The 19,776-nt window shown below is 40.4% G+C and overlaps 1 protein-coding gene across 9 annotated transcripts in view; it reads left to right on the top strand.

Moving 5' to 3' along the window:
* The first annotated feature begins 3,241 nt into the window (after nt 1-3,241).
* ZC3H14 (zinc finger CCCH-type containing 14) overlaps nt 3,242-19,776 on the top strand; it is a 52,714-nt gene continuing 36,179 nt past the window's right edge. For 5 of the 9 annotated variants that reach the window (XM_045071531.1, XM_045071529.1, XM_045071528.1 and 2 more), the window contains exons 1-7: nt 3,243-3,451; nt 3,920-3,962; nt 13,496-13,610; nt 16,059-16,099; nt 17,383-17,578; nt 18,333-18,762; nt 19,448-19,608. In XM_045071531.1, the coding sequence (XP_044927466.1) occupies nt 3,416-3,451; nt 3,920-3,962; nt 13,496-13,610; nt 16,059-16,099; nt 17,383-17,578; nt 18,333-18,762; nt 19,448-19,608 (1,022 nt within the window). In that variant the 5' untranslated portion in view covers nt 3,243-3,415. Of the gene's footprint in view, nt 3,452-3,919; nt 3,963-6,139; nt 6,236-13,495; nt 13,611-16,058; nt 16,100-17,382; nt 17,579-18,332; nt 18,763-19,447; nt 19,609-19,776 lie in introns of all 9 variants that reach the window. The other 4 variants (XM_045071522.1, XM_045071518.1, XM_045071512.1 and 1 more) reach the window with 2 other exon arrangements.

The raw sequence follows: 19,776 nt of genomic DNA, 5'->3' as shown, positions 1-19,776 counted from the left end.
AGGTAGGCTCCCTGCTGAGCAGAGAGCCTGATGCAGGGCTAGATCCGAGGATCCTGAGATCATAACCTGAGCGGAAAGCAGAGGATTCGCCCGCGGAGCCACCACTCGCCCCCCGCTTGTTTTAGCTTTTATTTATTTGAGAGAGATAGGGAGAGAGAACACAAGCCAGAAAAGAGACCATGAGGAAGAGGCAGAGGGGGTGAATTCTATTTTTTTTTTTTTAAGTGAGCTTTAGGTCCAAAGTGGGGCTTGAACTTATAACCCAGAGATCAAGAATCACATGTTCTACTGACTGAGCCAAACAGGTGCTCCCCGCCCCCACCCCGCAACTTTTTTTTTTTTAAGTAAAAGAATTTCTTTTCAACTTCTTTTCTTATTATAAATGTCTGCATTCTTAAGCAGCTTGCAAATCTCTTCTTCCATAGTTTTAAATGTATTGCTCTGAAAGTCAACCCTTTCTTGATTACATTTTTTAAGGATTTCCTTATTTGAGAGAGAGAGAAAGAGGGCGCCCACGCATAAGGGGTGTGGGGAAGACAGAGGGAGAGGGAGAAGCAGGCTCCCTGCTGAGGGCTCTCAGGGCTCAATCCCCAGACTCTGGGATCATGACCTGAGCCAAAAGAAGGCAGACACTTAACCACTCAACAGACTGAGCCCCCCAAGTGCCCTTGAATACATTTTAATAAAAGTTTCCCTGTTCCAAATACATTTTTAATGAAAACATTTTCTATTCTCTGTAAAATGTTCTTTCAATATTATCTAAATATTGACTAAGGATTTTGTAATCAGTAATGGATTCAAAAACCTGTGTTTTCTTCATTCTTAGTTCTGAAATGCTGGATAAAGAAATAGAAATAATGTACTAGCTTTTGGATCGTGAGTGTCATGAAAACAGGGATTCTGTCTTGCTCATCTTTGTGCTCTGGCTCCCAGCACAGTATCTGGCTCTTAGAAGGCATTTAATTTTTAATCAACAAACAGTGCTGCTGTGAGCCAAGTAGTTTAAAATGCAAATATTAATTTATTTCATTCTCATAACCTTATGAAGGAGAAACTGCTATCATACGCATGTCACAGGTGAGGAAACGAGACACAGAGAGGCTAAGCAACTTGCCTAAGGTTTAGGAGGGAGTAGCAGGGCTGGGATTCAAACCTAGACAGGCTGGCTCCGGTGTTCTTGTACTCAGTCACTTTGCTCCACTGCTTCTCATCAATGTTGGATGAGGGCATGATGGTTGGATTAATCCATGAGGAATGTTTTTGTTAATTTAGGTCATTTATTTTATCCTACAAATCTTTCATAAGTGTTTCCTATGTGCCTAGCTAGCATCCTAAAGAAATTTTGGAGAAATGCAGAACTACAAGAGTTTGTCATTTTGTTAGAGAGGGCATACACACAATTAATATTACAGAGGGTATATTAAGTGTCATACTAGTAGCTCCTACATAGATGCTATAGGAATTCAGAAGAAAAAAAAATGATTATGTGATAAAGGGCCATGTGACTGACAGAGCCTAGGTGGCCACATGATTCCTGCCCCTGCTGTTCACAGCCTCTATAATCCCCTCCCCCTGAGAGTGGGCAGCACCTGTGACTTGCTTTTAGTTAATGAATATCCTAAAAAGAAAAGGGGGGTGGGGTTGCACATGCAATTAGCCCCTGAATCACTTGACTTGGGGGGAGGCAGGCCCTGGGTGGCCCTAAGGTACAAAATAGAGTGAAAGCCCTAAGAAGAAGAGGAACTGGGCCCTCCTTCCCTGAGCTGAGAGACTGTCTTGGAGGACTTAAGTAAGTAGCGATGTTGAAGCACAAGAAAAGGAACTGTGGGCAACCTCTATGGCCTGAGAGTAGCCTGAAGACAAACAGGAAAACCTGGGTCCCTCCCTGGTAAAGTTGCAAGAGAATTCTGCTAACAACACCAATGAGCTTAAAAGTGGAGTTTTCCTCTGTCAAGCCTCCAAATGAGACTGACACCTCAACAGCAGCCTTGTGAGAGCCGGACTTGAGGACTCAGGCTGTGCTCACATTCCTGACTCATTGAAACCATGAGATGATAAATTCGTGTGTTTTAAGCTGCTAAGTTTAGTTTAGTTTATCCATTAAGCAATGGATAGCTTATAGGGACCATTTGCAGATTCAGTGGATATGGGGGAGAAGGGAGATCTCTCTGGTTATTCCGAGATTTTGTGATCACAGACAGGGAGAATTAAGCTGTTATTGATAGAAACGGGGATGTCAGGAATATAAACTAATATGAGTGGGGGACAGGAGATAATGAAGAAATAAGTTTTGATGTGCTGAATTTGGGGGAAATACAAATGCCTGGAGTCATCTGGAATTTGGGAGTGGGGTTTAGGGGAAAAGTCAGGTCTGACAGAAGATTTGGTTGTTCTCAGCACAGAGATGACAGCTGAAATCCCGAGAATAATGAGCATTGCTAAAGGAGGGGTGTCAGAAAGGAAGGAGCAGGAGAGTGACTGTAGAACTTGGGGAGTGGGAGGGGGTTTGAAGGGTTGGAGAGGGTGGGGGGTGGGAAGGAAGAACCAGACTGAAGGGAAGCAGTACTTGTGGAATCATTAGAAAGGGCTGTGACGGGGGTGCTCTGGTGACTCGGTTGGGCATTCAGCTCTGGGTTTCATCTCCGGTGCTGGAATGAAGCTCGACGCCAGCTCCCTGCTCAGTGGAGTTGGCTTGAGATTCTCTCTCTCCCTCTCTTTCTGCCCTCCCCTCGGCTCTCGCGTGCGCGCTCTCTCTCTCTCTCTCACACACTCAAATAAGTAAAATCTTTTCAAAAAGAAAAAAAGAGGACTGAATAATAGGTTCTCTTGAGCTGGATAGTCGGTTCCCTCCAAGTGTAAGTATAGTGCAACCGCTAGGAGACTGTCTATCTTACAGGTAAGAAAACTAAGGACTAAGATTTAAGATTTAAATGTTTAAGATTTAAAGATTTAAATGTAGACCATTAACACACTAAAAGCAAGTGAAAGCCGGATTCTAACTCAGATACCATAGCAAAGCCAGGGATCTTCACGCTAGGTTTACTTCTTTATTTTCCACAGAGCTTAAAATGAGTAAGTGGGGGCGAGGAAAAGGGAGAGCTGCTCAGGTGCGGGGAGCCGCGGTGAGAAACGCTGGGAATCCTTCCGCCGCTGCTCTCCTTGCCGCCAGCAGAGGCCGCCCGAGACAGTTTCCGTGGGCCCAGGTGCGCGCAGGCGCAGGCCCAGGCGCAGGCGCGCTCGGCTCCGCTCGCTCTGGCGCGCCGGGTCGGTGGGGGCGGGTCACGCAGATCGCGCGGCCCGGAGCTGCGCTGGCGGCTGGCGGCTGCGGCGGCGAAACTGCGGACTGGGGGCGGGCGCGGGGCTCTGGGTAAGCGAAGCGCCGCGCAGTGCTGAGCCCGCCGCCCGTCGGGGAGCCATGGAAATCGGCACCGAGATCAGCCGCAAGATCCGGGTGAGGCCCGCGTCGGGCGGGGGCGGGAAGCCGGGCCTCAGCGGGCGGGCGGGCGCACGGTTGTCAGGAGTAACGGGGACTGTGGGCCCGGCCTGGACGCCGCGGCCTAGTCGCCGGCGGGGGCTCTACTGCGAGCCGCGCGGTGGGCGAACGGCTCCTCCTCGGCCGGGGGCGCCTCGGGCAGACGGGCCTCCGAGAGCGCGGCGGAAGAGCGGGGCCGCGGCTGGTGTAAGCCGCCGGCAGCGGAAGGAGGCGTGGAGCGCCGGGCGAGAGGCGCGCTCGGCGGCGGCCGGAGGGACGCCGCGGGGACTGGGGACGGGGGCGGGGGAGGGGACCCGGGCGCCTCCCCGCCCCCACCTGGGCGACGAGGGGGCGGGAGGTGCGCGCAGCTGCCAAGTTCCCTCGGCGTTACGGAGCCGGGTGGTTTTCCGCCTTCCTCACAACGCACGTTTCTTTCTCTTCCCTCAGAGTGCCATTAAGGGGAAATTACAAGAATTAGGAGCTTACGTTGGTAAGTTTTGTTGTTGTCGTCAGCGTAATAGAATTTAGACTTTGCTGCTAAATGAATTTTAGTGAATGCATTTTTTTTCCCCCTTCGTACTTTGGAGAGACGCGGTTTTCCTTTCAGATCGGATTCTCTGCGGTTCTTTTCCTTACGGTCTTTTCTTGAAAGCTCTGTGAGCAACCTTGCCCCCCACCCCCGCCTTTTAATATGGTGCTTTTAAGATTGTTGAGGCTCTGTCCTGTTTTCCGTAATGTTTATCTGATTCCTACTGTTTTTCCTTTTCTCTTGATGTTCTTGTTTCAGAACTTATTTTGTATATGAGTATTACCCGGCATGTGCCTCTGTCACAGTTCAGTGAGGTTTTTTTTCACGTTTCTTTTTTCTCTTACCACGCACAGTAATGTGTTCTCTCTCTTTTTTTTTTTTTTAAGATTTTATTTATTTATTTGACAGAGCGAGATCACAAGTAGGCAGAGAGAGAGGAAGGGAAGCAGGCTCCCTGCTGAGCAGAGAGCCCGATGCGGGACTCGATCCCAGGACCCTGAGATCATGACCTGAGCGGAAGGCAGCGGCTTAACCCACCGAGCCACCCAGGCGCCCTCCTAATGTGTTTTCTCTTGATGCTTTTATGATTTCTAATTTGAGTGTTTACTTTGGGTCAGGCACCGTGCTTAACCACTGTCTATGTGTTAGTTAGGTCCTGATGATATCCAGGAGAACACTGGAAGGTGGTGAGCGGTAATACCCCAACTTGTACAAGCAAGGAAGCTGAGACTTGGAGTGCTCACTTGAGCAGTGCTTTATGGATTGAGATTTGGGTCTGTTTGGCTCCAAAGCTGGTGCCTCCTGTAAAAATTTACTGCAGTGGTTCTCAAGGTGTTGAGAGATGCCAAGGGTCTCTGAAGTCAAAACTGTTTTGTTTGTTTTTTTTTTTTAATATGGAAAGGGTGTTTGCTGTTTTCACTGTGCTGAGATTTGGATTATGCAAAAGCAGTGGTGAGTTAAACTGATGGTACCTTAGTGTGAATGGCGATCTCACGCTGAACTCTATCACCTCCTCCCCTGGGAATTATTTTAAAAAGCCAGTTTCACTTCATATAATTAGTAAAGCAGTAAAAATATTTTTTAAAATCTTGGTCCTTGACTACATCTTTTAAATGTGTGATGTGAGAAAATAGGAGTTACTCATGAAGTACTTCTGTATATTAAAACGGGTTGGTTATTCTAAAGGGGAAGGATTTGTGTGATTGAATTAAACACCTTTTTCTTGGAACATCATTTTTATCTCCTAACACTGACAAGCTAGCTAGACATACACTTGTATATTTGGCAGACATTTTCTTTTAAGTGAACAGAGGAAAAGAACTGGTACACTTGGTTACAAACGACAAGAGTTGAGCTTTCAAATAAAATTAGAATTTTGAAAAGTTTGTGTCTGCCTTCATGAACTTGAAAGCTTCAGAGTACTTAAAAAGAATTTCTGATGATGACATTAACAAATGATTCTTTTGTATCTTGTAATGAATTGTATCAGCATGCTAGGGATTTGTATAGCTCCCTGAACCAGTATTTTTTCAAATGATCAATGCACTTTGTTACAAAATTATACAAGGGAGAAAGATTAAAAGTAGAGGATGAATTTTCACGTAAGAAGGTACAAAAAGGTGATTGGTAGAGTTTTTCTTTTTTTAAAGGAAGCTTTTTAAAAAAAATTGATTTTCTTTATTTCTTTGAAATAGAGAAAGAATACAATAAGGGGGAGAGGCAGACAGAGGGAGCCCAATGCGGGACTTGGTCCCAGGACCCTGGGATCATGACCTGAGCCAAAGGCAGATGCTTAACCCACTGAGCCACCCAGGGGCCCCGATAGAGTTTTAATTTCCATATTGCTGCTGACCTTTAAGAAACTACCACTTGTTAAGTTTTGATGTAGTATCCCAGAAGGATGTCCACATTATCTGAAAATGCTTTTAAAATACAGTTGACCCTTGAACAACTTAGGGGTTATGGCTGCTGGACACTCTTCTCCCTGGCACAACTGAAAATATGAGTATAACTTTTGACTGCCCTCCACATTGCCTACTAATAGCCTACTGATAATCAGAGAAGTCTTACTGGTATTGTAAATAGTCCATTTACACATATTTTTTATGTTATATATGTTCTATGCTGTATTTTTACAGAAAGTAAGCTAGAAAAAAGAAGATAGCACAAGTCGTAAGGAAGAGAAAATTCCAGGTATAATTGGACCCAGTCAGTTCGAACCCCCATGTTCACGGGTCAGCTATACTTCCTTTTCCAACTGTGTATTTTTGAGGCTAGATTTTTGTCATATTCTTCAGTTAGAGCAGCATATCATAACAGATTAAATGTAGAAGTGGAAATTGAATTTAGCTGTCTTTAAAAACCACATATTAAGAAAGTTACAAAAATATAACTAGTTTTACTTTAATTTTTTGGAAATTTTAGTTATTTTTTATAAAAACGTCATTATACATGGGTTTATTAACATGTGAGAGGTATGTTATTTTTTATTTTATTTTTTTAAAGGATTTTATTTATATATTTGACAGATCACAAGTAGGCAGAGAGGCAGGCCGGGGTGAGGGGTGGGGGAACAGGCTCCCTGCTAAGCAAAGAGCCCGATGCAGGACTCTATCCCAGGACCCTGAGATCATGACTTGAGCCAAAGGCAGAGGCTTTAACCCACTGAGCCACCCAGGCGCCCCTACGTATGTTATTTTAAATAAGACTTTAACATTCTCAGTTTTTCTAGCATGGTAATTATCAGTAGATAGTTTACATGAACGCTCTTTGGGATCATCAGTATTTTTTAAGATATTATGTACTTATTTTGAGAGAGAGAATGAGCGAGCTTGTATGTGTGAGCTGGGGAAGGAGCAGAAGCAGGAGAGAGAGAATCCCAAGCATTCATTATGGAGCCAAATAAAGGGCTCAATCTAAGGACCTTGAGATCATGACCTGAGCCGAAATTAAGAGCTGGAAGCTTAACTGACTGACCTGCCATGGTCATCAGAGCAGAAAGTGAACCTGAGACCCAACAGTTTGAGAATTACTTATTTACCGCATGCTGGGCACTTTTTATAAATTTTTTGTTGTCAAGATTCTTCTAAAGTCTTTTACAGGTAAGAGAATTGAGGCTCAGAAGTAAAGCTGAAGCTGAATCAGAATTGATTTATTCTTTTATTTGTTCAGCACTTAATGGATACCAGCTATGTGTCAGAAACTTTTTTGGTTCAAAAAGAAATCTACAGAAAACATCTAGTGTAAACTTTTTAGTTCTAACACATGAAACAAACACTTGTTAATTGAGTCTAAGTTCAGTCTTACTGATGATTCCTATCGTTTATCAAAAATCTCAAACCAAGAATTATGAGTCGATTGAAAATTGGTTTATAAGCTTAATGTTGTTTAATATGAAATGAAATTATAGCAAAAATATAAATAGTTTTTAAAAAGTATATGATTTTTAGGATATTTTCATATAATTCCACTTGTAACTGAACACAGTGCTAAGTGAGAATGGCAGGTAGTGTTACTCCCTTTACAACTGAACAGGTGGAGGGACGCCTGGGTGGCTCAGTCAGTTAAATGTCTGCCTTCAGCTCAGGTCATAATTCCAACGTTCTGTGATGGATCCTAGCTTCTGTGATGGATCCTAGCGGGCTCCCTGCTCAGTGGGAAACTGCTTCTCCCTCTCCCTCTGCTGACGCCCCTCCTTGTGTGTGTGCGAACGCATGCGCGCGCTCTCTCTGTCTCTGTCAAAATAAGATCTTTTATTTAAAAAAAAAAAAAAATGGAGCCAGGAGTAGTAGAGCTGGTCAGTAGCAGAATTAATACCAAAGAACTCAGGTCTTCTGTGTCCTTGATGCTGATAAAGGCATAGGAGTCACTCCCTTGGTGCTGCTCCAGAACTCCATGAAATCTGTTCCAGTGATTGACACATGAGCATGACTTTTCAACTTGTGTCTGCTTCTTGACTGGACATTTCTTGAGGGCCAAGACTTAGTATTTGTGATGTCCCAAAAGCCTAGCAGAAAGTGATTCTTTTTTTTTTTTTTTTTTTTTTTAAATTTACTTGACAGATCACAAGTAGGCAGAGAGGCAGGCAGAGAGAGAGGAAGGAAAGCAGGCTCCCTGCTGAACAGAGAGCCCGATGCGGGGCTCAATCCCAGAACCCTGGGATCATGACCTGAGCCAAAAGCAGAGGCTTTAACCCACTGAGCCACCCAGGCGCGACCCCCCCCCTTTTTTTTAAGTGTTGATTAAGTAGAAAAACGGGTTACAATTACTGTGTTTGAAATAAAAGCATACCTTATGAATTTAGGTTTACAATTAGCTACCTAATTGTATATACATACATCATTGTCCTTTTGAAAAGGATGATTTTCTAATCTTTCTCTTTGCATAAGAAAGAGTCCTAAAAACTTTTAAGGTTATGGAAGCACTAAGTATTTAATGAACACTTGGATATCTTTTCACAGTATCGGGTGGGATGCAAAGGTGATACAACTCTTAATAGTGATAACTTCTCATTTGTTGTTTGCTTAAAATGGAGCACTTCAGTGGGAAGGTGATTATGATTCACAGCAGTCTTTCATTCATGTTATTTTTTATTTAAAAAATGTTTTTGAGTATAGTTGACAATTTCATTCACGTTTTAGAAGACTGAACTTACATAAATCTCCAAAACACTTTTCCCCCCAGTATAGATTTCAAATAAAATTGAGAAATCTGAATTCTGTGGAAGTGTATCATGAATGCATTAATTTTTCATTAGATTATTTTTTTTCTGTTTTGTATACTGAGGAAATAGTATATGAATTTCCAGTGGCTTTGTTGAGATATAATTGGTACATTATTACTGGCATATTAAACTGCAAATTTAAAGTGTACAGTTTGCTAAGTCTTGACAAATACACATGATAATCAGATTAATGAACATATTCATTACTCCCAGAAGTTCCCTGGGGCTCCTTTTTATCCCTCCTTCCCAACTTTTGCTGCCTTGACTCTGTATGGGAACAGCCACTGATCTCACAATAGAATGTTAGAAAATAGTGACAAGAAAGCACATTTTCTTTTCTCTTCTTTTCTTTTCTCCTCTCCTTTCCTTTTTTTTTTTTTTGGTCTGTCTTTCTCTCTCCTCTTCTTTCTTTCTTGATTTTACCTGTTTATTTGACAGAAAAATAGAGGGCATGCACCAGCACCAGAAGCAGCAGGGTGAAAAGAGGGAGAAGCAGGTTCCCAGCTGAGCAGGAAGCCAGATGCAGTACTTGGTCCCAGGACCCTGGGATCATGACCTGAGCTGAATGAAGGGTGATGTTTAACTGACGGAGGCACCCAGGAAAGCACATTTTCATCATTGACATTGTGAGAGAAAAAATCTGTGAAGGCTAGCAAAGCATTCTAACTTTTTTTGTTGACCTTTCCTTAGTTAACCAATAGTAGTCCATATTAGGTACACTTTGCATAAATAAGCTGCCAGGTTTACTTGGCTACAGTTGCCAGAAACAGTGGGAACCTTTTGATACTCTACAAAAAAATAAATGACTGGCTTCTTGTTCTCACTTATATTCCCTCACAACGTATTGCATGATTTTATTAAATATTCAGATTTCTCCAACAAAACAAAAAAGCAGCCTACTGAATCGGAGAAGATATTTGTGAATAATACATCTTATAAGGGGTCCATATCCAAAATGTATAAACAACTTATACAACTTCACACCAAAAAAAAAAAAAATCTATTTAAAAAATGGATAGAGGACCTGAACATTTTTCCAAAGAAGATAAACAGATGGCCAATAGATACATGAAAGGATGCTACATAGTATTCAGGGAAATGCAAATCAAATCTACATATATCACTTTACACCTATCAAAATGGTTGGTGGAATCAAAGAGACAAGAACATAGCAAGAATGTAGAGAAAAGGGGACTCTCTTTCCATTGCAAACTGGTGCAGCCACTATGGAAAACAATATGGAGGTTCCTCGAAAAATTAAAAATAGGCATGCCTGGGTGGCTTAGTTGGTTGAGCAATCTGCTTCAGCTCAGGTCATGATCTAGGGTCCTGGGATTGAGCCCCATGTTGTATTCTCCCTGCTGCTCCCCCTGCTTGTACTTTCTCTCTTTCTGTTAGATAAGTAAATAAAATCTTAAAAAAAAAAAAAAGAACCACCCAGGCACCCCTAAATAAAATCTTTTTAAAAAATTAAAAATGGGGCACTTGGGTGGCTCAGTCATTAAGTGTCTGCCTTCAGCTCAGGTCATTATCCGGGGTCGTGGGATCAAGCCCCGCATTGGGCTTCCCGTTCAGCGGAGAGCCTGCTTCCTCTTCTCCCTTTCCCTTTGCTTGTGTTACTTCTCTCATTTCTCTCTGTCAAATAAATAAATAAAAAATCTTTTAAAAAATTAAAAATAGGGGCGCCTGGCTGGCTCATTGGGTTGAGCCGCTCCCTTTGGCTCAGGTCATGATCTCGGGGTACTGGGATCGAGTCCCGCATCGGGCTCTCTACTCAGCGGGGAGCCTGCTTCCTCCTCTCTTTCTGCCTGCCTCTCTGCCTGCTTGTGATCTCTCTCTCTGTCAAATAAATAAATAAAATCTTTAAAAAAAAATAAATAAAAATAAAATAAAAAATTAAAAATATAAGTACCATATCCAGTAATTCCACTATTGGGTATTTACCCAAAGAAAACAAAACCACTGATTCAAAAAGATAACATGCTCTTCTATGTTAAATTGTAGCATTATTTACAATAGCCAAGATATGGAAGCAGCCCAAGTGCAGCCCAGTGATAGGTGGCTGTATAAAGAAGATAAAGGTGTGTGTGTGTGTGTTTATAATGGAACATTACTCAGCTATAAAAAAACAATGAGATCTTACTGTTTACAACAACATGGATGGACCTAGAGAGTATTATATTTATTATATAAATATATTTTATGTATATAATAATATATAATATAAATATAATATATAAATATATTTCACTTTCTGAGTGAAATAAACCACACAGAAAGACAAATACCATATGATTTTCTTTTTTTAAAGATTTTATTTGTTTATTTGACAGAGATCACAAGCAGACAGAGAGGCAGGCAGAGAGAGAGAGAGAGGGAAGCAGGCTCCCCGCTGAGCAGAGAGCCCGATGCGGGACTCGATCCCAGGACCCTGAGATCATGACCTGAGCCGAAGGCAGCGGCTTAAGCCACTGAGCCACCCAGGCGCCCCCATATGATTTTCTTAAATGTAGAATCTGAAAAACAAAATGGGCACCTGGCTGGTTGAGTCCGTAGAGCATGTGATTCTTGATCTCAGGGTCATGAGTTCAAGCCCCACGTTGGGTGTAGAGAGTACTTAAAAATAAAGTGAAAAACAAAACTAAGGGGTGCCTGGTTGGCTTAGTGGGTTAAGCCTCCGCCTTCAGCTCAGGTCATGATCCCAGGGTCCTGGGATTGAGCCCCACATTGGGCTCTCTGCTTGGCAAGGAGCCTGCTTTCCCCCTCTCTTCTGTGTGCCTCTCTGCCTTCTTGTGATCTCTCTCTCTCTCTCTCTCTCTCTGTGTCAAATAAATAAATAAAATCTGTTAAAAAACTAAACTAAACTAAAATCAACCCAGTTTCGAAGATCCACAGAACAAATTGGTGGTTATCAGAGGGGAGGTAGGTCAGGGATGGGTGAACTAGATAAAGGGGATTAAGAGATCTAGTTATAAAATAAGTCAAAGATGAAAAGTACAGTACAGGGAGTATAATCAGTTTTGTAATAATATTGTATGGTGACAGATGGTAACTGCACTTACTGTGGTGAGCTTTGAGTGACATATAGAGTGTCCAATCACTATGTTGTACACCTGAAACTAATAAAATATTGTATGTTAATTATACCTCAATAAAATAAATAAAAAGCACTGATGTCTTGATCCTCCTGTCCAATATTCTAATTTAATTGGGGTGCAGCTTGGATATAAGCAGATTATTTAAAGCTCCCAGTAGATTCTGATGTGCAACTAAATTTGAGAATCTCTCCCCTATAGCAGCTGCTTATCTAGTGTTACCTGAACATTAGTATACTGGACATCAGGAAAACTTTTCAGTCTGTTGAGATTAGATTTTTCTTAGCACTTGGGGTGGCTGGCAGAAGTGGCTGGTTTACTTTGACTGTCTGTGAGTAATTTTCTTCTTCACTCCAGTGCACCCTACAAATATTACCATTCTCTAGGTATGTCATGATACCGTCTCTAGGTATTTCATACCCATAGCCCCTGGATTTTTTTTAACTTTTCAGAGGCAGGGTTGCCACCTAGACTTAAAATTTATTTGCAACATTTTGTTGTTGTTGTTGTTGTTAGTAAAATTGCAAGAGATCTAAATATCCAAAGACATAAAATGAGTAAGTAAATTGTATATTCATACTATTAGAGCAGTAAAAAATAAAGATTTCTCTCTCCATTTGTAGATTGGGCTGAGTATATTTGTGCTTTTCTTTAACTGGATTTTTGATAATTCTCCTTGAAACAAATGTCTGATAGTACTCTTTTTGGTTTGATAGTACTTCTGAATTGAACCTTTCTGCTTACTTAGAAATATGAATCTTTAAGGTATTGAAGAAATCTGAAGGAATTTTTTTGGTGGGAATTGGAGTTCTTGATAATCGCTTTTGCTTCCTTACCTTCTTACTGTGGTGGTTTTGTTTTTGGTCCTAGACCTCACCTTCATAATCATTGTGTTAGGAGTGTATGTGAGGATAAAACAGTAAATGAAGTTGAAATTATTTAAATTTAAGATTAAGTTTAAAAAATATCTTATTTATTCGACAGAGACACAGTGAGAGAGGGAACACAAGCAGGGGGAGTGGGAGAGGGAGAAGCAGGCTTCCCACAGGCTTCCCATCAGAGTCTGATGCGGTGCGGGGCTCCATCCCAGAACCCTAGGATCATGACCTGAGCTGAAGGCAGACACTTAATGACTGATCCACCTAGGGGCCCCTAGGATTAAATTTTTTGAATGTTGTAGAGTTTTTGGGTGGTTTTAGTTTATTGGCTGTTGGTGCAAATTGGTTACCCTGAGATAATAGAAATCTGCCTTCACTGAAGATGAAGATGTTCTCTTGAGAAATGAGTATCATTTTGAAACATAAACACAAAACTAGACAAACTCAGTTACTCTTGAGGCATGTCCATATGCTTTTTAAAAGCTTCTCTGAAATTGATGAGCATTATTAAAAAGATTAAAAGGCAGTGAATACACTCAAGTTTGATACTGTAATTCAGAATACCTAGTTTTGTAAGTATTTGTTAGTTATTCCTAATTCCCATCCTTCTAGTAATTAAAATACCTATGTAATGAAGAGGGGGAAAAGACTATACTTTGTTGTCCAACATAATTCTAGTAGAGCTGAGATATTAATTTTTAGAGCTATATCTATATTTTCAAGAGCATAACTTTTAAGTAGAAGACAATGTTGAGGAAAACATAAAAAAGTTTTTTATATACTTTTCCTTTTAACTAGATGAAGAACTTCCTGATTACATTATGGTGATGGTGGCCAACAAGAAAAGTCAGGACCAAATGACAGAGGACCTGTCCCTATTTCTAGGGAACAACACAATTCGATTCACCGTATGGTATGTTTTTGAATTTTTACCCCTTAGACCAAAGTTTGGCACAAGTCAGAATAGGTATTGTCTGAAAAGAGGTTCTTGACAGGAGAGTCAGATTCACTGTGGAGAGGCAGATAGTGAGCCAGGAGAGCACAGCTTCTGCAGCCAGACTCCTGAGGTTAAATCCTGGATCTGCCTTTTGCCTTGGTTTTTCAGTTTGTAAAATGGGATTAATAAATCCCGTTTATAGGACTGTTGCAAGGATTAAATGAAATAATACATGGTAATGTACTTGTAGCTGTGTGCCTGTCCCACAGCAAGTCCTTAGTCAATGTTAACTGTAGTTACTATGGTTCTTTTGTATTCTTTTGCATCTTACTCCTTTCCCTCAACCAAAACCAGTTGCATATATTTTGGGGGCTGGGTTGACTTCCTAAATTGCTTTAGGGGGCGAAGTTTTTGGACAAAATTTCAAATCATTTTTAAAAATTTGGAACTTTCTAAAGTTTTGGAATTTTATTTTATTTATTTATTTATTTTTAAAAGATTTTATTTATTTAGTCAGAGAGAGAGAGCGAGAGTGAGCACAGGCAGACAGAGTGGCAGGCAGAGTCAGAGGGAGAAGCAGGCTCCCCGCGGAGCAAGGAGCCCGATGTGGGACTCGATCCCAGGACGCCGGGATCATGACCTGAGCCGAAGGCAGCTGCTTAACCAACTGAGCCACCCAGGCGTCCCTAAAGTTTTGGAATTTTAAAAAGAAAATTTTATGTTCAAATATAAATTCATGTTATAATTTTCAGTGTTCTTTTTCAAACCAAATAGTGCCTCTTAGTTGAGAATATTGACTAAAAGCACAAGATTCAATTTAAGAAGGCAGGTTTGAGGTAGAGTGAGGGTGGAGGGGAGGATAATGTGTGACTGAGAATAGATCAGGAAGTTCTCCTATAAGTGCCCTCTCTCTGGGAACCACCAGTTACAGCACAGGTTGATAATGGAGCAAAAATTGAGTGAGCAGAGTGGCCTGCTTATTTTGAATGTCAAGAGACTGGGAGAGATAGTAGGACACACTAAAGAGGCATATGAAGCTTCTTACCTTTAAGCTAAAATTTATCTAAAAGTTGTTTTTGCCCCTGTGGGCCACTATATGCTTTGCAGGTCTTGTGAAGTTTTCTTGAAATTCCATGCAGAATTCTCTATGTTTAGATTACATAGTTTTGTATGACATTAAGTTCAGTGGTTGATCCTCAAAATTTTTTGGTACAGCCAACTACTGCAGAGTGGTTCCCTAACCCACTCTTTACACTTAGTCCTCAGAAGTTATTAAAAAAAAAGAGAGAGAGAGAGAGAGAGAGAGCGAGCGCAGACCATGGTGCCGTGGTACTTTTGACTGGGGAAGTTATCATGAAGTTAGCATGAGTACTTTTTTTTAAAAAAGCTCTTCTGCACTCCAGGTGTTTGTTTTGTTTTGTATACGTGTTTTATGACTTGACTTTTGGTTCAGCCTTGGCATCGCTTTGGGTTTGAGTCCCAGTAGTATACTGTGGAAGATTGACCTAGATAGAGATCCTTTCTCGGATAACTTGATGGAACACTTTGGATTAATTTCTTACATAAAGGACTGAATGAATTTGAATTTAAAATCAAACTCAGTTTTCTCATCTTGCCATAAATTCCATAATGTATACTGATGCAAGTTAACTTGTCTCTATTTGGGCACTTTATTTCCCTGGTTAAGTTTCATTGACATCAGCCTGAAATGGACCATCATGATTGTTTGGAGCCCTGTAGTAATTGTGTCCAAGGGGACAGTAGCATGTGACTGGGTGCTGGGTGAAACATTATAATGAGATAGATATTTCTGGTATTTTCAGAAGGAATGGCCTCTTGGAAGGGATTGTAAGGTAAAATTACTTTGTACATTAACTACTAAGATAGTCTGTGTTATAAACAAGGTTGTAACCTGTGCTTGTTTACAGCATTAGTAATGAGGTGATATGTTTTGATATTATTTTCAAGTTTTTTATTTCTCAGAATTAAGCTGTTTTCAGAAACCATATAAATAAATAAAATAAACTTAAACTCTGCTTAAGGAATTGTAACAATAAGCTATATTACATATCTGTGTTACTTCGTCTTTTACCATAAGCTACATGGAGTCTTTAAAACAAAATTACATTCTTTGTAGATGAAGACTGGTCAAATAATATCTTTTCCCTTATTTGGACAGAAGATAGATGTTCAAAACAATGATGAAAAAATATGATTTTTTAATTTACTTCTAGAATACTCATATAAGCCTTTTTTAAAAATGTGGCATTTCTTTAACTTTGTCCATTAAATACTGTTTAGTACCATTTATCAATATTTGTATCTGAAGGTAGAGTCTGTAATGTCATCAAATTTCAAGTGATAGTTGAAATAAAATCTTTTCTTGATTAGATGAAGATTTAATATATTTTTTTTTAATTTTAGGCTTCATGGTGTGTTAGATAAACTTCGCTCTGTGACAACTGGTAAGATTCATTAAAACATTTGGAATTTGGGGCACCTGGGTGGCTTAGTCATTAAGTATCTGCCTTTGGCTCAGGTCATGATCCCAGGGTCCTGGAACTGAGCCCCCCCATCAGGCTCCCTGCTTGGTGGGAAGCCTGCTTCTCCCTCTCCCCCTGCTTGTGTTCCCTTTCTCACTGTGTCTCTCTCTGCCAAATAAATAAATAAAAATCTTTAAAAAAAGTTTTTTGAATTTACTATAGCATTTTTTGTGTGTGTGTTTTTTTTTTTTTTTTAAAGATCTTATTTATTTGAGAGAGAGTGAGAGCATGAGCAGGGAGGGAGTGGGAGAGGGAGAAGTAGACTCTGCTGGGCAGGGAGCCTGATGTGGGGGGGGTCTCAGATTGTGATCTCAGCTGAAAGTGGACGGTTAACCAGTTGACTGAGGTACCCAGGTGCTAATGTTTATTTTCTAAAGTCATTTAATGCTGGTTTGGAAAAAATTCCATAAATTTGAAAATAATAGTTTCTTGGGACTTTCTTAGGAGGTGCATGAACGGTGAATTCAAGAGCAAGAAATTGAACATAACTTAAAGATAATTAAACAAGGGAAGGAAAATTAAGGAAAGAATTGTGAATTTGTGCAGTGTTTCAGCTTCAAGGATGTTTTTATTGGTTTATTTACTTTTTTTTTAAGATTTTATGTATTTATTTGATAGAGAGCGCACAAGTAAGGCGAGCAGCAGGCAGAGGGAGAGAGAGAAGCAGGCTCCCCACTGAGCAAGAAGCCAGATGCAGGCCTGGATCCCAGAACCCTGGGATCATGACCTGAGCTGAAGGCAGATGCTTAACCAACTGAGCCATGCAGGCACCTTTGATTTATTTAGTTTTAAAGATTTATTTATTTATTTGAAAAAGAGAGAGTGTGCATGCATGATAATGTGGGGGAGTGCAGAGGGAGAGGATCTCAAGCAGACTCTGCTAATAAGCGCAGAGTCTGACATAGGGCTCAGTCCCACTGCCCATGAGATCAAGACCTGAGCTGAAATCACTACTTGGTTGCTCAACTGACTGAGCCGCCCAGGTGCCCCAAGGATGTTTTAATGTTTTATAATGGAAAATTACTGAGAAATTCAGTAATAGTAAATTGAATTAATTATTATACTGATTATCTGTAGAGTAATGTTCAGCCATTAAAAACATTGTGGAAGAACACATAGTGCTTTTAAATTGGTGATGAACAGGGGAAAGGTTCAAAGTAAAGTAATAAAAACAGCTTAAAAGGACCATGTATTTCTCTTTCCAGACCCTTCCAGTCTTAAGTCTTCTGATACTAACATCTTTGACAATAATGTGTCTTCAAACAAGAGCTGTTTCAGTCGGGGAGATGAGAGAAGGCATGAAGCTGCAGTGCCACCTCTTGCAGTTGCTAGCAGTAGACCTGAAAAAAGAGATTCCAGGGTTTCTACTAGTTCACAAGAGCAGAAAACCACTACTGTCAGGTAAGAGTCCTGTGTAGACCTGCTGTGGGTAGGTAAGTATGTGTATGTGACCTTGATACTAGTTTTTAGATCTTTCAATTTTTGTTTTCAGAAATTTTTGGAAATACTGAGGTGGTTGTAAGCAATTTCTTTCTTTCTTTCTTTCTTTCTTTTTTTTTTTTTTAAAGATTTTTTAATTTATTTATTTGACAGAGATCACAAGTAGGCAGAGAGGCAGACAGAGAGAGAGGAAGAATCAGGCTCCCCGCTGAGCAGAGAGCCTGACTCAGGACTCAATCCCAGGACCCTGGGATCATGACCTGAGCTGAAGGCAGAGGCTTTAACCCACTGAGCTACCCAGGCACCCTTTCCTTTTTTTTAAATAAGGTAATGGTTAAGACCTACGTATGATTGTCTTTTACCTCAAATATGTAAGGTTTTTTTTAAAAAGTACTTTTAAAGTAGTTTTTAGGGGCGCCTGGGTGGCTCAGTCGGTTAAGCGACTGCCTTCAGCTCAGGTCATGATGCCAGGGTCCTGGGATCAAGCCCCACATCAGGCTCCCTGCTCAGCGGAGAGCCTGCTTTTCCCACTTCCTCTGCCTGCTGCTCTGCCTACTTGTGTTCTCTCTGTCAAATAAATAAATAAAATCTTTAAAAAAAAGAAGTAGTTTTTAATGGAGTACATAAAGAGTAAACTTTTTCATTAAAATTTAAGTATTTGAAGTTACTGCTCTAAGTTGGTTATAATTTTGTGTGTGTGTGTTTTTAAAAATAGACAGACTTATGATGATGGAGCTGCAACCCGATTAATGTCAACTGTGAAGCCTCTGAGGGAGCCAGCACCCTCTGAAGATGTGATTGATATTAAACCAGAACCAGATGATCTCATTGATGAAGACCTCAATTTTGTGCAGGAGAATCCCTTATCTCAGAAAAAACCTACAGTGACACTTACATATGGTTCTTCTCGCCCTTCTATTGAAATTTATCGACCACCTGCAAGTCGAAATGCAGATAGTGGTGCTCATTTAAACAGGTTGCAATTTCAGCAGCAGCAAAACAGTATTCATGCTGCCAAGCAATCTGATATACAGAACAGCCGGGTATATGAAACTGGACGTTTGTGTGAACCGGAAGTGCTTAACAGTTTAGAAGAGACTTACAGTCCCTTTTTCAGAAACAACTCAGAAAAAATGAGTATTGAGGTTTGTATATACTTTTTTTGTTGTTATTACATTTTAAAAGTTTTTTTATTTTTTGAAGTTAGGCTGCATTCCCATCATGGGGCTTGAACTCTCAAAACCCTGAGATCAAGAATCAGATGCTCTGCTAACTGATCTGGCGAGGCACCCCTGCATATACTTTTAAATTCTGGCTTCTAAGACTGAAAATTGGTGTTTCTTAGTACTGAATATATGTGAAATAACTAAACAAATATTGCAAGTTTATTTTAGACTGATTTCTGTGCTACTTAACATACTACACCAGATTTTCCTCTTCACGATTGGCTCCTACAGATAGTTTACATCTTGTTTACTTTGCTGGGATGCCAGCATTTGAGATAGCTATAACCTTACCTTATAATTTCAGGGGAATTTTAAGTCAATTTTAGATTTTCCATGGCAGTTACTTAGGAACAATGAAGTAATTCCATTTTATTAGTTTCAACAGTGCTATATGCTGCTGTTTATGCATGAATGTAAAGCGTTATTTTTTGTTACAGCTAATGATTGGCTCTTAGGATAATAGTTACATTTTTATAAGAAACCAGGAAGTAGCTTGTGAATTCTCAGTATGATTGGCTTTTTCTTGAGGGAAAAAAAAAAACACTGTGATAGAACTTTGTTTTTTTTTCTGAGACTAGGTAAGCGTAAATTTATCTGCTTGCAGGAAGAAAACTTTCGCAAGAGAAAGTTGCCTGTGGTAAGTTCAGTTGTTAAAGTAAAAAAATTCAATCATGATGGAGAAGAGGAGGAGGAAGATGATGATTGTGGGTCTCGTACAGGAAGCATCTCCAGCAGTGTGTCAGTGCCAGCAAAGCCTGAAAGGAGGTACCTTGACCATTGTCTGTAAATTAATTTTTAATTGCCTGATGGAATCTTCTGGTTTTCTTGAAGAGGATATCATAAAAATAAAATTTTAATAGTATGTAAGACTTTTCTATTGGTTTTTGAGAAACAGATTAATAAAAGAGAAATTGCTTAAAATTGGAGAAGATT

The sequence above is a fragment of the Mustela putorius genome, unplaced genomic scaffold, assembly GCF_011764305.1.
Source record: "Mustela putorius furo isolate JIRA1106 unplaced genomic scaffold, ASM1176430v1.1 tig00000129_pilon_pilon_pilon, whole genome shotgun sequence".
Classification (NCBI taxonomy): Eukaryota; Metazoa; Chordata; class Mammalia; order Carnivora; family Mustelidae; genus Mustela; species Mustela putorius.
This window is presented reverse-complemented; position numbering and strand designations above follow the sequence as displayed.